General features: G+C 39.9%; 1 protein-coding gene across 1 annotated transcript in view; it reads left to right on the forward strand.

Annotated features, from left to right (window-relative positions):
- LOC122533242 (zinc finger protein Noc) overlaps positions 1-2,813 on the forward strand; it is a 3,517-nt gene extending 704 nt beyond the window's left edge. Inside the window, exon 2 of the mRNA XM_043662753.1 lies at positions 280-2,813. Coding sequence (XP_043518688.1) covers positions 280-1,671 — 1,392 coding nt within the window. The 3' untranslated portion in view covers positions 1,672-2,813. The remainder of the gene's footprint in view (positions 1-279) is intronic.
- Positions 2,814-18,542: the final 15,729 nt, after the last annotated feature.

The following is an 18,542-nucleotide window of genomic DNA, read 5'->3' on the forward strand; positions in this document are numbered from 1 at the left end:
TTTTGTTACAAATTGAAATTAAGTTCTTTCCATTAAAAAAAAAAAAAGTCAAACGAATGCTCGAGAGTAACTGGATTTCGTACGTTCGTCGCTTACCGACGGTACTCAGTGTCCGACGGGTTGCTGTACGCTGACCTATTCAACCTTCTCTTTCGCGCATAATTTCTTCGAAACGTGTTTTTTTTTCTCGCACAAGTTGGCTTTCGGAGCACAACCTGTCGAACGTGTTGGAGTTGATCAGCGAGTAGTAACGTAAGTTTCCACAACTTTATTTTACAGTTGGATGCGAAGAAGAGTCCGTTAGCTTTATTGGCTCAAACATGCAGTCAGATCGGTGCCGATTCGCCGACAAAGCCTTTGATCTCTCCGCTGGATAAAGCACCGAAGAGCATGAATAACGGTACGAACGCCAAGTCTCCGCCAGCCGCGAAGTTGGAACGGAGCACACGCAGCAGCCCGTCGGACGGGAAATCGTTGGCATTCAAGCCATACGAGGCAAACGTCGTTTCGAAGAAACCGGCCGACGAGAGTAGGCCTGCGTCTAAAGCGAGTGTTCACAGTGTCAGTGGTCAGGAGAGTGTCAGTGTAAGTGAGATTACCACCGGCCACGCCGAGAAGAAGCCATCGGGTAATCGGACGCCCGTCGGCCGGAAGTCGGCCTCGCCATCGAGCCAAGCGACGGCGACCGCGAGCACCACACCGTCCACCGATCGGAAGACACCGGCCGATCGGGAGAAGACCGACGGATCACCCCGTAACAATAACAATAACAACAACAACAACAACAACGGCACCAGCCCGATCATCCGATCGGGCATGGAGATTCTATCCGGCAGTCACGCGAAGGAATCGAACCTCGGCGCGTACAAGCCTGGCCTTCCGGGATTTTCTGGCAATCCGCTCTGTTGTCCGCCCGGTTTGGCCGAAAATCCAGCGTTCAGACCTCCGTTCGCCGGCGCCTCGCCTTTCTCCCATCATCACGCCGCAGCGGCCGCTCTTCTCGGTTATCCGTCGAGCACCCCGACAGGTGGAAACCCGTATCTGAGCTACGCTCGCGTGAAGACACCGGCCGGCGGAGAGGCTTTGGTACCAGTGTGCAAGGATCCTTACTGCACCGGTTGCCAGTACAACATGCACAGCGCGCAGCTGATGATGAGCACCGGGGCATGCCCGAGCGGTTGCACGCAGTGCGATCATCAGAAGTACGGTTTAGCGATGGCGTTGTCGTCGTTCGGCCCTATGGCCCCACCGTCGCTCTCCTACCCGTCCACGTTGACCGGCGGCAGGCCGTACGTCTGCAACTGGATCTCCGGCGATTCTTACTGCGGGAAACGGTTCACCACGTCGGAGGAGCTTCTTCAGCACCTTCGTAGCCACACGAGCCTCACCGGCGGCGATCACGCGTCGTCCTCGGCCGCTCTGCTCACCAATCCTCACCCGCATCCGTTGCTCTCGCCGTCGGCGGCTCTGCATCGCGCGAGCGGCGGTTCTTACCCGACGCCGTCGCTCAGCCCGTTGAGCGCCAGATATCATCCGTACGGAAAACCGCCGACGGGGCCTCTTCCGGCGTCGCTCGCCGCGTCGCCTTACAGCGCTTTTAACGCGTTAGGCCCGTATTACTCGCCGTACGCGATCTATGGCCAGCGAATCGGCGCCGCTGTACATCCCTAGACTACTGCTGCTGACGGTGTGTGAAACACTTCCGGTGTGTAAACATTCTCAGTGTACAGTTGACGAGTATATATATATATATATATATATATATACGTATATATATAGTGTAAAATAGAGAAAGATTGTCAAGAACGAATTCTTCCTTCTGACAAGCTGTTGTGTAAATAATTGAACGTGTATGATATAAATTTATTTAAAAAAAAAGATACCTATATATATATATATAAATATAAATATATATATATATATATATATATATATACATAGATGTGTGTATAAATTCAAGATTACGATATTAAAGTTTGTAAGAGATATCTCGTGACTTTCGTCGGAATACATCCGTATTAACGTTTATCTCCTGACGTTTTTTGATCATTACGTAGGGAAGAGCATGTACACCGCGGGCGAAGAACATTTCGCAGAATCTTTTCGATACTTCGTTATGGGAAAGATGGTCTCGGTAATTTTTGTGTGCTGATCATTCGTTTTCCACGTTCAACGGGGATACGTAACACGTCCGCTTGTTTCTCGATTGTGTTTCAAAGTGATATATACGATCGGCGGTCGTACGAAAAAAGTAAAAAACAGTGTGTCTGTGGTCGCCGGATGTACACCCATCGATAACTGTTTTCTTCTACGACGAGAGTGTGTTCGACGACGTAAGAGAGCCCGTTCTTTTTGAAACGGTTGTGCATGTTCTAATGTCCACAATGTAACTGTGATATTACGCTATTTTTTCGACGAGAAATACAATAGGAGATAATATTAAAAAACGATGGTATCTAAACTATAATCTATGGTTCAAGTGTATCGTCTAATTTATTCGTATCGTTTGTATGAGAGCGAGAGGATTGTAAAAGTGATGGCTGCCTAGTGGAAAAAGGAACGTGGCTGATATGATTTCCCTCGGAGTTTTTCACCAAACGCGATCCGTTCCCGTAAACGGGGAGGGGATCGTTCGTTAACGATATTTTATTCAGAAACACACATTGGATTTTCATTCTTTGTTTTATGCAAAGTGCTCCGATCGAAGGGACAACAATGTACGATAGCCATTATTTGCACTGTAAATATCTCTTGTAAATATCGTTGAGTTTCCATACCGCTTTAATAAAAACAATGTTTGTGAAATCATTAAATCCATCATTTTATTCGTTCGTGATTTGCGTCTTTGAATTTCGATGCGATTTCGAATCTACTTCACCAGGGGTTGCTACGTTTTCTCGTAGATTTTCGTCGATCAATTCCCGATCAAACTACAGTTAATCGCAAATTTACGCGACAGTAATCATGCTCTCGCAATAGTCGGAGTTCGTCGACTCTGATTTCATTGGCAGTTTCGGTCAAAAAAACGAGCACACGTCAAGGGGGTTGCAAAAGTTGAAGAAACGAGTGAGAGAGAGAGAGGAGAGACAGCAGGTAGCGACGAGGAAGACCACCCCGATATCCCCATGCTTCTGATTCGCGCCACCAGGGTGCTCGTTGTTCACGTGCGCGCACGAATGCGGCGAGTCTCAATCCCCGGGGTACCCAGGAGAGTAAATTTATTTCTTTCATTACGGACGGAGCAGGTCGCGAGTTCTCGGATATCAGCGGTGCAAGGCGGGGCGCATAAATCTGCAGCCTAGTGTCGGAAGGAGGTGGAAAGGGGAAGAGGAAGAGGGGAGTTGGAAAATACGGAAAGGGCGAGTGGCGGTGTGTGGGGGTGGTTGGAAGGTTTTTAGAGCCCCGACGCGGAGGGGGGAAGACTTGCTTTACCCTCGGCGAACGTCGTTTCCATCGCCAGGGTGCCACGACAGGCGGTGGCAGGCTCAGCTGGCTCAGCAAAGTGAAATATTCGGTGATTTTAACCGTCCGGACGAATAGTTTCCTCGTATCTCGCGTTCTCGGCCCGTTTCCACGGATTGGAATTCATGTTATTTCGGGTACCATTATGTGCATCGTTGAATCTCAATTAGCGACCGAGCCCCCGAGCCTCTAACCAATGTATGTATTTACACGTACGGCGGTGATCGATCCACTGTGACTTGCCCCTTTGAGGATTGAATCTGCTAACAAGAAATACGCCGCCACGTCGGGGAATTAATGTTAAAAGGGGGGGAGGGGACCCGGAGGGGGGCCGTTGACGGAAACGCGCGGATATGTCGCAGCGTAAATAGGATTATACATCAATTACGTGCGTGTAACGAACAAGTAAACAGAGCAGCGCGGCAGAGTGATACGATTATTTTTATTTGTGACGTAACGAGCCGTAGTATTTTCGTCGAGAAACGTCGTCGAAAACTTTCGTTCGGTGTTCGACCCCTCTGCCGCTGGCAACTGGTTGCGCGGACCATAACGAGTGACCGAACCGTGTGCAATAATTTGTTACTTTCTTCTTCTTTTGAACTCGTCGAGGTACGATGTCATTATCAAGATGGAAATTATCAAGAAGTAATCAACTTATGGAAATTATCAAGAAGTAATCAACTTATCATTTGTTTTGCCTGGGTTACATTTCATTATACCTGAAACTGAGAAAATGTTGCAATTTTGGGGGAAGAAAATTCGCGACGTGCGTGGGGCACGTCATTCCAGCGCAAGCGTGCGAACAGATCGAAATTGAATAGACGTCAACGACGTAATTTTATTCCGTTTGTAGTCACATTTTATTTCTTTGTTTCGATTTCGGAAATTACTTGCGACAAAATTGTCCATGTCGAACAATTTTTATATATTTTCTGTCTCGTCGTTGTTTCAAACGCAAATCACGGAGAAAAATTTACAAATCCCGTTATATTTTCCGACACGGAAATAAGAGCTTAACTGCTCCCCCGTGTTTTATTTTTAACGAAAAAAGAGATTTTCTCCGCGTTCTTTTTGAGGTGAAATTTATTTTATACTCATCCCAAGAGTGAAAACTCGCCCCTCTACTATTTGGAGAACGTATCAAAAAAAAAAAAAAAAAAAAAAATACTGTATCTCGTACGTGACCACGGTAGGACCTTTAGGCATGATCTCGCTGATCCGTTGTATGACGCGTTTCAAACTGTTCGTTGTAACACTGCCTTTTGAATTTATTACCGTAGTATTAACACACGGCTATTCTAAAGTGTTTACGCCAGCGTTCGGATAAAAAAGTAAATTTATATCGCGATAAAATTTATCGAACGTACGTGTATGAATAACATCGATTGTCTTTTTTATATAAAAGATAACTTATGTCGCTCCTTAAAAATAGAGTCACCAGTTATTCGATGAATCGCGCGTCTCCGTGGAATCAACTGAATCATTTAACTTGCATTTCGATTGATTCTCTTTGTCCCCTAATTAACCGAATGGTTCATAATTTTACGGAATGCCGGCTACTGCGCAATATCTCTGGAAATTCATAGTTACTACTTTAGAGGACTTGTACATGCATATATTCATGCGATGATCAATCATATTTTATGCCGCACGATCTGTGTAATATTTCATTGGAACTAGTTACTATTTCACAGAATGTAGCATGCTCGTAATTCATTTATGCTAAATCATCCACTTTTCTCCTTTTTTCTTTTTTTTTTTCAGAAATGATCCATATATTCTCCACACGAGAAAGTAACAAATATATATATATATATATATACCACAAATAATTTTGATGCAGTTATAGTTGCAGGCGATAAATTTTCATATCGAACAGAGAGAAATGCACTCGATGCGAAGGTTATTTGTCAATTTGTTGTTTGGACATTGTGAAATGGATAGAGTAGTGATAATTCGTTTTCGTCTGCGTTCGTTTAATCATTAAGCCGCTTTTGTTTGGCGAAATTGCAACGTCAATGAAAGTAATAGGGTAGTGCATGACGCGTTGTTTCTTGTCACGGAGGCGTAATAATTTTACGGCTTCTCCCCCCCTCTCGAGAAACGATTCGATAAGTCACGGCGACAGTGACCACCACTTTTCTTTTCTTTTTTTTTTCTGTTCTTTTTTTTTTTTTTTTTTACAACGCAAACTAGACTGTAAATCTATTTCAAAAATCACGCGTTTGCTGATGGCAATTTATCACGTACTCTATATTTCGTAAGGTGGTAAGCACATTGGCGTCTTCTAACGCGTATTCTCTTTTGCCCTGGTGTCTTTTTGTTATTCCGTCCAGGTTTATCTCGATAATTGGGGGAAAAATGGGAACGTGCACGACCAAACAGGCTGAAACAAACGTGGCGAGCGATTTATTACCCGTTATTTCTGGTACGCGAGTTTCCCTTTTGCTCGAAACATTATCAACCACCTCTCGTCGACCGGCTGCGGAAAGAGCTTTGAATTTTAATTAGAGAGGTATCGCGGGAGAATAGTTTGGAACGCGTGTACCGGCTTTTCTCTCGATGGTTAACAACACGCAGCGATGGACGAAAGAAAGTTTGAAAGATAAACGAGATAAGAGAAAATGTACAGCGTCGTTTCGAAAGAAAACAGAATTATACACCTGTCTGGAACAATTTCCTGTTGATTATTCACTCTTGGTCAGCTCGCAATCAATCAGACTCGATTGTTCAACCTCGATCTTCTTGAGAACCAAGTCTTCGAGGGAGGGGGGGGGGAGAATTTTTTTTCCTTCTCGATTTATTTTCTCACGCGGAATCATCCCTCTGCCTTACGATAGATCACTGTCCCTGACGTGGTATGAAAAGTGTAATACTTAACCCTTTGCCCCCGACAAACTGTTTTCCTATCATCTACCAGCAATTTATTTACGAAACGCCACTCCGAATAAAATAACATAGCGTTGGTAATAATCATTCGAATGGCACTTAACACGAAATTTTGTTGATTTTCAACGTGTCGGTTTAAATTCCAAGTGTATTGCAGAAGAATTAATAATTCAATCTCTGGAAAAGTAATATCCTCCGCCGTTCGTCAAACTTTCGTCATTGAAATTAATTGTAAAAATTGATTTCATTATCGGGCGTCAATTGGCTCAGGACTGTCTTCCGAAGTTTCTTCTCTCTGAAATTCTTTCGTTCTTCTTCGTCGTTATTTCACTCTAGGCGTCTGTTCAGATATTATACTATTACACATCGAATCATACAATACCAAATGTACACGTTTATTGTAATTATCAGCAAATTATACAAAGAGCAAGTTCGAGCTGTTGGCTAGATGTCTTCTCGACCCTAGAAGGGACAGTCAAGTGCAAAGGATTAATAGATTATCAACACACACAGTGCCTCTCATTGTAACTCTCGATTTTAATTTAACAATCGGACTTTAATAACATTTAATTAACGATAGAAACAAATTTTATCATACAAAATTAAATAACAATTAATTAATAAAGAAAACGATAATAAACAAATTTTATTGCACAAAGTCAAATAACAATTAATAACAAATTTTTTATACGAAATTAAATAACAAAACGATTGTATATAAAAGGCTACGTAACGTAATGCAATTATCTTAACTCGAAATTGAAATTGAAATGGAACCTGCAGCAGCTTGCCCTACTTGGGGATTAAACTTTCTTTCGTCCGCCATCGTACATGTACAGAGATGTCGCGCCGTCGGAAATCCACTCTAATTTTGGCCCAGAAAAAGAAAAAAGAAAGAAAAAGAGTAAGAAAAGAAGGAAGCGCCCCTTGCGTGTCAGTGACTAAATCTTTTTGTCGTCCGAGGAACACGTCCACGAATGACGTCTATCAGCGATCCCTGGCCAGTCTTACGAGTCAGAGCAGACAATTTAGCACATCAATAACAGGCCGCAGATAAAAGCAGCCCATACATCGTGGCTGACGTATCGTTTGTAATAAAACACAAAGGGGGGGGTCTAGCCGCCAGCGGCATCTGTGTACCGCGTTGTGCAGCCGTTCGTTCATTCTTGCTGTTATTAACAGGCCGTACATCGTGGATGTTTTCTACCTACCATCTCCCGCCGAGTCATACATCACCGTTGAATGCGCGACAGCAAAGAGCAACTATAATTCATCTATAAGCTACAGCCGATCCCCCCCACCCTCTCGGGCAGAAATTGTGGAAGACGAAATCGATAGGTCAAACGTCACTGGGGAGGGTAGAGCGTTTTACGATGTTCGCACTTCTGTCACGTGAAATTGAATTTTCGTACAACGCTTTCGATCAAGACGCCGAATTATTGCTTTCCCATCGAATATTTTTGCTTCTTCGTTTTCTTTCTTTTTTTTTTTTTTTCTCTTCTTCTGCTTCTTTTTCGTTTTTGACAAACGGAAGGATCCTTCGACGCGTTTTTGCGATAAATTTCGACCTCTCGATCCGACGTAACGGCGCGACGATTTATTTATCGCCGATCGGGCAGCCGATAAATGGCTAACGAAGCACGGCTTAGGTGGGATAAATCAGTTTCTGATACCGATACTTTCGAATTTTGTAAGGCACCGTAGGAACTCTCGGTTAATTTTCTCGCGCGAGTTAATTTTCGAGTGATAGCGGGCGATCGTGTGCTCGAGATTGCTCTGAACGAACGCGAATCGGAACGATTAACGTAATGATAAGAGAAAAAGACGGTAAAACTAATTAATTGAGTTATTTCTGTGAGAACATTTTCGAGATTTTTAGATCAGAAATATTATAAATTGTAAATCAAAATATATATAATAATAGAAAAATATTATAAATTATAACTCGAAATACATATAATAACAATACAAAAATATTATAAATTATAACTTGAAATACATATAATAATACAAAAAATATTATAAATGAATAACTCGAAATACATATAATAATAATACAAAAATATTATAAATTATAACTTGAAATACATATAATAATACAAAAAATATTATAAATTATAACTCGAGATACATATAATAATACAAAAATATTATAAATTATAACTCGAAATACATATAATAATATTATAAATTATAACTCGAGATACATATAATACAAAAATATTATAAATTATAACTCGAAACACATACTTAAAATAAATACAGTAATAAATACAAATGAATGTGTTATCAAAATACATCAAACAATCTTTGCTCTTCACGTTTCCACCAGTAGCTTGCCATCAAGCCTTTCGTCTTTGTCTGAGAACGATGATCTTTCATCTAGAAGATGCTCCGTCACGTACATCGTCGACAGATTGTTCCATTACTCGCGCGAGTCATTTAAAACGAAAATTCTATACAGGGTGTCCCGCGTTACGTGATAAATCGACCGCGAGGCGATTCTACATGTAAAAACGTGTCGAAAAGAAAGAATGAAATCTTTTCCTTAAAGCCTTTGTTCTCGAGGAAATCGAGCTTGAAAATTGATCGATTATGCTTGGATAGATGCGAACAATCGACACGATTATACTCTACGTGCAAAAATGAGCGGAGAGTGTGGAATAAAATTTTGTCATTCGAGGCGCCGTTTTCGAGGAAATAAACGTCGAATATGTTAATACGTTAACTTAAATTCCCGAGAAATTTTCTCGAGAACGGAGCGTTTTGCAGGAAAATTTTTATTCCATGCTGTTTGCCTATTTTCGTAGAATCACTTCCTGTTCATTATCTTTTCCTGTGTGTCTAGAATTCTCTATAAATATACGTAAATTATAAGCACAATTGAGACGAAATATACTGAAATATTTTCAAACTCAGTTCCCTCGGAAACGAAGGCCTTGACACTAAAACGAAGCATAAAGTTTCCGAAACATTGAAATAAAAAAAAAAAAAAAAAGAAAACTTTACAAAAATAGAAAGACTTACGTAAAATACAATCTTGTATCACTTGTATAAACTTTTCTTTCTACACTTTGTACAAAAATCTCCAAAAATACATTGCTTTGCATCTGTGTAAAATTTCTAGGAAAAATTACAGATCGTTCCGACTGTTTTGGTAGTTGTGATATTTATTCTTTTCGACACGTTCTTGTACGAAGAGTCGCACGAAGAATCCGGGACACTCTGTGTGTCGATCGTTAATGTTGATCATCGGTTAACCGATTGTTGGCTGTTATATATATAACATAGTGTTAGATAGGTACGCTGGTTACGTATGTGTATCTCGTCGATTTCGTTTCTGCGTCGTCTCCCGCAGCGTGATCGTGCCAGAGGCACGCTGCACGGAAGAATCAACCGCGAGACGGTGATGCATTGTGCCTTTCTGTTACTTCCATTTACACCCAGCATGAGCGCTGGCCACTGTTTACGTATCTTCTTCCGATGATACGACCTACCTGCGGTGGTTTCCCCTCTCGACAGATTTCTTCGTTCGCCGTTATTATTTAACAAATCGTCAGTCAACGCGAGAAGACTGAAATTCCATCGATTGTTCGATTCACTGCTGTAAAGTTACCATTTACTCGAACTCGAAAATTTTAGCCGACGCTCGATCGAACGAACTCTTGGATCCACTTGTTTGAATTTAAATGAAAAAAAAAAAAAAAAAAATATCGCTAATGGAGATGAGGAATTGGTGGGTTTCTATTGGACGAATTATCATTACACGTCCCTCGACAAGTTCATACAAACGGAGTTGCACTATACATGTTTTTATCAGTGTTCAGTATCAGATGGAGTTCATTTAAAACTGGTAAAAACATCTTTGCGATTGGCGAGGAAATGATCAATCAAATAACGCAGAAGCTAATAAAGGTACATCAAGGACGGTGAGAATGTTAATGATGAAATGATTCGCGAAGAAGATTGACATTTCTGCTAGAAGAAAATGGTCGTAACACGTAAAAAAACGTTCATAACCTACATTTCTACGATAATGGAGTATTTTCTGCTGATAGATTGCTGTTCATAGACCAGCAAATTGGATGCAAAGTTGACAGAGCTAATTTACTAAAGTTGCATGGAAAAAACACATATTTCATTTGTTTGACGTTCGAATCAACGTTCTTTCGTCGAATTGAAATGTCTGAACAACCAGACGGTTGCGGATTTTGATGCGTTTGTGGAAAACCTTTAAAACTGCGAAATTTCACCGAAATGCACACAAGAAAGAATATACGAAATATTTAAATTACAGCGCTTTCTGTGACATTCGATTTCTAAAATTTTATTTTCCACCCAGTATTTGATTTCTAAAATAATTTTCTACCCAGTATTTAATTTCTAAAATAATTTTCTATCCTTTCTACCTTTTTTAAATTGCATTGTCAAGAGTATTAATTTGTATAAAAATAATTTATTTTGTACATGTAGTGAATTATTAGCGAAAAAGATCGTATAATATACTTTAACAATCGCGAGTTTGTGTTTCTTTTCTTCGAAAATGATTTTGCATCGCGTAGCAGGTGGAAAAGTGAGAATACTTCTTCCATGAAAGTTGTTAAAAATTCGTGCGCGCGTGAAAGCATTAAAACATGTTTTTTTTAAATCCATCATTAATTAAAACCATTTGGAATTTGTCGCGTGATTTCTTTTTTTCACCGTTGAACATTGTTAAATATTCAAGAAATCCGAACTAATTCCAAGTTTCAATAAAGTGGCAAAAAAGGAAATCGTGCAGCGAATTTCAAGTTTATTACAGAGGAAATTTTAATTTTTAACGTAATTTCAATTTTCATTTAGTCATAGAAAGAAAAAAAAAAATTGTTCACCGATTGCAGGTTTGATTGTTTTCAGGAGATTGAAGTCATCTCGATGCAAAAGAACGAGCTCGACGAACATCGAAGCGGATACGTCGCGATTTCAAACGAAGATGGAGCGGATCGTTGTACGATCGTTGCTTCGCGAAGTGACGTCGGTTGAAATCATCGACGATTTCTCATCGTCATTGACACAGTTATCTTCCTCGCTGTATTTCCAACAAATGCGTGCACCTTCGGGCGCGGCAGTTCGTTGCAAAAAGATCGACGCGTTCTTTCATTAATTTGCTGCCTATTACAAAACGGATTATCATAGCATCTTGATGTAGCGTCCATCTGAAAGCAAAGGTTAGACCGCTGCTACATTATTTCCATCGATCATGCAGAGTCAAGAAGACGACGCCCCTGACGTCTCGCTGACGAAGAAATATCGTTCGAAAAATGTGGCGGGAAATGCATTCCAGTTTATTTTTTCTTTTTTTTTTTTTTTTCAAACGCACACATCCGAATCGATATCCGCGTGATACATTGATAAACAGGCAGAGATTTGGCATACTTGACGCGCGAAACATGACGTTTAATTTCGTTCGACGTTTCGCCGCACGAAATTTCCAAATACGATTTCGGATCAGCTTTTGAAAGGTAAATACTTGACCAAAAACGAAGTTCTTTATTGAGATGTTGAATCGTTTATTATTGTCACGTAAGGAAATATTCTGTCGCGTGTCGATTGAATTTCGTATTTCAAATTTCTTCAAACTTCTTCGCGAAGTGTTTGGGTTAGAAATTATAGTTGCATTTGATTTGACAGGGTTTGAATTACCTTCGCGTGGACACACACGGTCGTTTTACACTTTGCGAAAATAAAAAAAAACATTCTTCGATTGTCTGATTGAACTAGAAACGCACTTTTTTTTTTGATACACGCAGGAATTGAAATTATTTCGAAATTTAAATAATTTGTTATTTCTGAGTATGTTTGAAAATTTCGAATGTCCACGAAGGGGTTAATTCGCTATCGTATGAAAACGATGGAAACTAGAATCTTTATAAAAACAAATTCCTCGAACAGTGATGCGCAAACAATGTTTCTACATATAAAAAGTCGCGTAGTATACACATTGACTGCCATGCAAAACTTACTATGGATGTAACATACTCCATTACAATGGAAGTTTATTTTTCATTTTGTATCATTTGATTATTGAAAACATTTTAGTTAATGACTTTTATCTCGTGTCGACTGTTCCAAAATATTTATAGAAATAGAAATTACGGTCGTAGCAGCCAACGTGTTAATAATCAAAAATGGTGTCTTCTACGCTGCTTTCACGCGCGCTGGCAACTGATTGCGGACCATAACGAGTGACCACAAATCGTACACAACAATTCGTCGCTTTCTTTTTCGAACTCGTCGGTATGATACCGCTAGATAGAAACGATTGATAACAAACTTATTATTTGTTTTGCCTTATACTTAAATATACTTAAAGCTGAGAGAAATATTGCCATTTTGGGACAAAAAGTTCATTCCAGCGCGAGAGATCAATCGAGTTAAATTTCTGATGCAAACAGTATAGTGGGAATACAATCTTCTTAAAAGTTTCTTAAAAAAATTCAACAAACCCTGTGGAATCTGCAACAACTTTCGAAACGAGCGCTACCGAGCCTGAAGATCGTGGAACGTCGACACGAAATCTAAGGAAAGTATCGCGGATTAAACAGTCGGCCGGCGATCCAATAAGATTTGCTTGGCGAGAAGTTCTACAAGGATCAGAGGCAGGTGGAGAGAGTGACTGCAGACACGCTGGTCTAACCGTTTCATCGATCACGTCGCTGCCATAGCGACGGCTTTAACGACGGCCTGAGCCGGTCTGACGTTCCCTCAAAAGTGGCCGAGCAGAAGAAAGCGAGTAAGAAAGGAGGAACCGGTGCCTGTCCCAGCAGCTTCTCCGCGGCGGCGGTGGTGGTTATCGCGGGACAAATAGCGAAGTCAGACGTGGCGCTGAGGTGCAAAAGTCGGCGGTGGGCGAGCTAGCTTGAAAACAAAGGAACTCGACGGCGAAGCAAGCAGAGAGAGAGAGAGAGAAAGAGAGAGGGAGAGATGGATTGGAGAAAGGGGTTGGAGGAAAAATGGGTGAAAAACAGAGGGTGGGAGAGGGTTGAAGTGTGTGTGTGCCAGGCGGAACACGTGGAAGCGAGATGGAGTTAGAGGGGTTGAGAAGGACGAGAAAGAGAGAGAGAGAGAGAGAGAGCGAACGCGACGGACCGGATGATGAATTAGCCGAGGTGACCTCTCGCGCGAAATCTCTCCTGCTAGCTCTCGCGGTAGGCAGCTCCCGTGATGTCGGCCCCGAGATGATGGATCGCTCCCCGTCACGGAGCCATTCATCACCTCCATCTATCAGCCACCCCTTCACCTTGCTTTAGAAAGCGAGCATTCGACGGCTATCTACTCGCTTCGGATAGTGATTAATGTTGATCGGAGCGTACCCTGTTATTCGACCTCACTTCCATCTCTATCTCGCTCTCTCACTCTCGCTCCTCGTTCCCCTCGCGCCGTCTCGCGCTTCTCCCTTCTCGTTACCCCATCCATCCTGCCCTCTCTCCTACCGAACAACGTACGTCCACACGTCTTTGGACGTTGACTTGGTATTGACTATGCGCGTTCATCTTCTCGATCGTCGGACAGCTCGTTGGAAACGGCGTAAAGGATGACCTCCGAGCTGCTTCGCCTGAAATACCGATCTCCCCGTGTTTCCCCTTCGATTTTCCATACCAAAGTGCACAATCCATTCGCCGAGGGCCGTTTGGCTACGTCTCCCGGCTATACAGGCATTTAACTGTTCCTCGTATATATTTCTTTGCGTTAGTGAGTTAGACGACCGATCGCTGGGAATCGGCCGCCAGTATTTTCAAGTATTACGTTGTTTCGTTGCTTCGGGGACAGCGACGTTGTTTCGACGCGACAGAGATTTGGCAGGATTTTTGTCGACGTGTCCATTCTCGGATTGACGACTAAACCATCGACATTTTCAGTAATTTATCAACTTTTTTAGCGACGTATTTTCGATAAATATTGGCGCTGAAGGAGGAAATTGGTGTGGCCTTCTATTTGAAAAAGGAAGCATCACGATTTGAATCTTTTCGGATTTTGTATTTTTTTTTTTTTTTTTTTCTTTTTCATTACTTTAGACATGTATTTTCCTCGAGAGAAGGCTGTCTATGTTAGAACTCTTAAACCTAATCTGAACTTAACATGTAAATCTAACTTAATCCTAATGTGAGCTAATCTAAACCGTTGTCGAGAATGAAATTTCACGATTTGAATTTTTCTTTATTATTTCAGACAAGTGTTTTTCTCTATCTTAACTCTTAACCTAAACTTAATATAAACCTAACTTAAACCTAACGTGAGCTAATCTAAACCGTTATCGAGAATGAAATTTCACGATTTGAATTTTTCTTTATTATTTCAGACATGTGTTTTCCTCGAGAGAAGACTGTCTATGTTCACTCTTAAGCCTGACCTAACCTAATCTAAATCTAATGTAACCTAACCTAAACCCTTGAAATTCCACGATTTGAATTTTTCGTGCTTTCTCAGAAAGAACGATCTGCCTTGACCAACCGATTTTTAATACACATCAAAATTGTTATAATTAAAAAAGATAGATTTATACTAAATTATATTAAACACTAAATGTAGAACTAAATATATATTACTACTAAATATAGAACTGAATATATATTACTACTAAATATAGAACTAAATATATATTACTACTAAATATAGAGCTAAATATATATTACTAAATTAATAGCTAAATATATATTACTAAATTACTAAATATGGAACTAAATATATATTACTACTAAATATAGAACTAAATATATATTACAACTAAATATAGAACTAAATATATATTACCAAATATAAAAATCGATATGAATCTCGACAAATGTACCTGTCGAGCAATTGTAAAAAACGAAAATTTGCTTCGTGCAATCAATGGTGCCCATATAGAGATGTATTAAACTTAGAAAAGACTGAAATATATACGTCTCATTTTGTAATAATTTCCACTTATCTGTCTTTTCATTTGCCTTTGTGATAAATTTTTGAAATTGTAAAGAGTCTTTATGGACACCCTGTGTATTTCGCCGTGTAACCAGCAGCTGCTGAAAGCGGCGTTGCCGATACACGATCGCGCTGAGAATTTCTCAGGAAAGAGGCGGGGAAAAACAGCAGGAAATCTTTCGAAAAGTTTACGTGTACAGGCGAATAACTAATTGTAGGGTCAGAGCCGATGTCGGGTATTTACATAATACGACAGCGGCATAGCGATCAGCTGACTCGACCAACTCGGTGGCTAGCCAGGAGGCGACCATCGTTCCGGCTGGAATGGCTGATAATATTGCGCGAGTCGTACGTCGCCGGTCTTCTTAATAGGACAGCATTAACCTTTTTTCGCGCGACTCCTTCTGCCGTGGACTTTGATTCCGCGCGCCGCTCCTTCTCGCGAGGACGTAACGAACGGACATTTTCGCATAGTCACGGGAACTTTTAAATCTATGACTCGTTTATATCCGTTACTTTTTTTTTGTCAAATTAACAATTCCCCCCTTGATGTCAGATTGACGTTGTATCAATTGTTAAAACTTACAGTTGAATTTGCGAATTTTTATTTTTATTTTGTAAATTTTTGTTTTTCTTCAAATTTTTGTTTAACGTTTACGATCACTACATAAATATCTATATGCGTTTATTTATCTTTGAAAAAAAGGTGGTATTTCTTGTTGAGTGAGATTATAAAATTGACGCACAAGGTTTTCTTTTTATAGTAAATATTGTCCGCAGCTTTGTTGGCGTATTTTGTTACCAAAAATGTTAATTACAGTACTTTTTTATTACAATAATTTTATTATTAATTAATTTTTGTATTACAATAATTTTATTTTTCTATAATGTAATAATGTAATACTATTTCTACAGTAATATATTAGTATAGCAGCTATTGCGTAGCTACGTACATAATATTAGTTTTTTTAAATTACACTTTCAAAAATAAAAATCCGCAGCACAATAACGAATAATGACAATTGATCGATGCTTTCTGCTTTTTATTTTTATTTCTGTCACGCGACATCGCGTCACAGACTGCGCTGGTACGCCATTCGCGTGCTTATAGCGTTTCAATAAAGTACGAATTTCGTTTTTTCATCTTTGACCGACACGACGACTGCTTGTGACACGGCTTCAACTTCGCGTTGCAACATATAATATCTCCGGGACGAAAGCGACTGTATTTTCTGTATTAACGAACGGATCAAAATGAAACATTTTTACGACATTTGCATTCGATACAAAAGAACGCGCAACACTATTGTGCATAAGCATTTGAACACTTTTAAATTATTGCAATGTAAAGTACAATTCAAACGAATTCTCTTTAATCTAATCATGATAAAAAGGATAGCTAGTATTGTAATAATTAGGTAGCTGAACACTCTGTATATTTTTTTCTTTATTGTCGAAATTTTGGAGCAGTGCAAATACAGTTACAAAATTTTTCATATATATTGGAACATTGGACGGAATATTGTCGATATTTTCGATTGCTGTAACTTCACGAAAAATTGCACGACAGTTTAATTGGCCTTACTTTAAAACGTGATATTCTACTTAGTCCTAAATTATTTTTACATCATACAGGAAGTGGAAAAATAAAGATACTTTTGTTCTTGAAAATTGTTGGAATTCCAACATCTCTAGAAATCATTGAAAAATTTTTCTTCTTAATTAGATCAGATGTGATATCGAAGATCAAAATTTTTCCTTCACTGTGAGTTTCCAAAGTGTTTCGCACGATTTTTCTTCGCCAATTTATTGACTGTAACAAATAAAAATTTGTCAATTTTAATTTGACATTATGACGTCCTCCCTTGTTGCCACTAGATATTCATAAATATCGCGTTTAAAACATTTACGCGCGTCGTTTAAATCTTTATTCTGAAAATTTTTATTTATTAAGTACTTTTCATTTAATACTTGCAAGGAAATATAAAGACGTGACTCGCACTTAACGCAAATGGCAACGACAATTTTGTTTACCCCGTGACGTTGTGTTTATTACTCTCGTCTTTGACGTATGAATTACCGAAATTCACACGCAATTTCCTTGCCTGCCTGTCACTTGCAATTTGTTCAAAAATACGTAGCCCCCCGGAGAGCGGAAATAAATCGGAGAGAAATTTAATATATACGAAGAACGTGTTTTTAAGGTGACAGCAAAAACAAAATGAGGTTACGTCGTTTCGCCTATCAACATATATACATATATACAGGGTGTTTCGTAACGTTGGGAGCTGATTTTGCACTGGTACGCCTAAAATTAATGAACAAAAGTCATATAAATATATGTCCTATCTGTCTTCGTTTATGCGATATAATAAACTTTCTAAACAAAGCAAACTCTAGTAAGCTAGTTTTACCAGGGATATATTCAATTTTCATAATAATCATAATTGGGATGAAGGAAACCCACATGTTATTGTGCATTCAAGACATCAACACCAGTTTAGTTTAAACGTATGGGCAGGAATAATTGATAAATTTTTAATTGGACCTTTTTCTCTTGATGAGAAACTAACAGGCACAAAGTACGTTGATTTTTTTGAGCACGCGTTTAGACGAAATATTAGAGGAAGTTTCAGTCGATATTAGATTATTCGTATGCGGTTTATGCGTGATGGAGCTCTGCCGCATTTTAGCCGAGTGGCTAGGCAATTTTTAAATCAACACTTTGCAAATAAACGGATTGGTCGTGGAGGTCCTATTGCNACGCGTGCAGGCTTGTCTTCAAATGCAAGCTGGTCATTTCGAGCATCTTTTGTAAAAGTAATTAAAACAGAAAATTCATTATATCTCATAAACGAAGACATATTTATATGACTTTTTTCATTTTTCATTATCAGCTATCCCGAAGTGGGTCCCACAAGTTACGAAACACCCTGTATATGCACGTGTATAAAAATACCTTCCTCGCTCGATTCGAACCTGTTAATTACACCGATTATTAACGCTTTAATGCGCCATTGTGACAAGAAATTAACGTGCACTTTCACCCCACTTTTAAAGTGACAATGAAATAATCGCGCGCTCAGCCGTATCGACGACGCGGCGGATCCAATTAAACGGAGACGACGCATCGTTAAATTAATAATCCCCGGCCCAGAAATTCAGCGCGCCGCCGCGAAGAAGAAAATAACACTGCTCGCAAAAGTTAGGGGATACTTCAAAGTGAATGTGAAGCGATAAGAGAAAGAAGC

Source organism: Frieseomelitta varia, unplaced genomic scaffold, assembly GCF_011392965.1.
Source record: "Frieseomelitta varia isolate USP_RPSP 00005682 unplaced genomic scaffold, Fvar_1.2 scaffold_511, whole genome shotgun sequence".
NCBI classification, from domain to species: domain Eukaryota; kingdom Metazoa; phylum Arthropoda; class Insecta; order Hymenoptera; family Apidae; genus Frieseomelitta; species Frieseomelitta varia.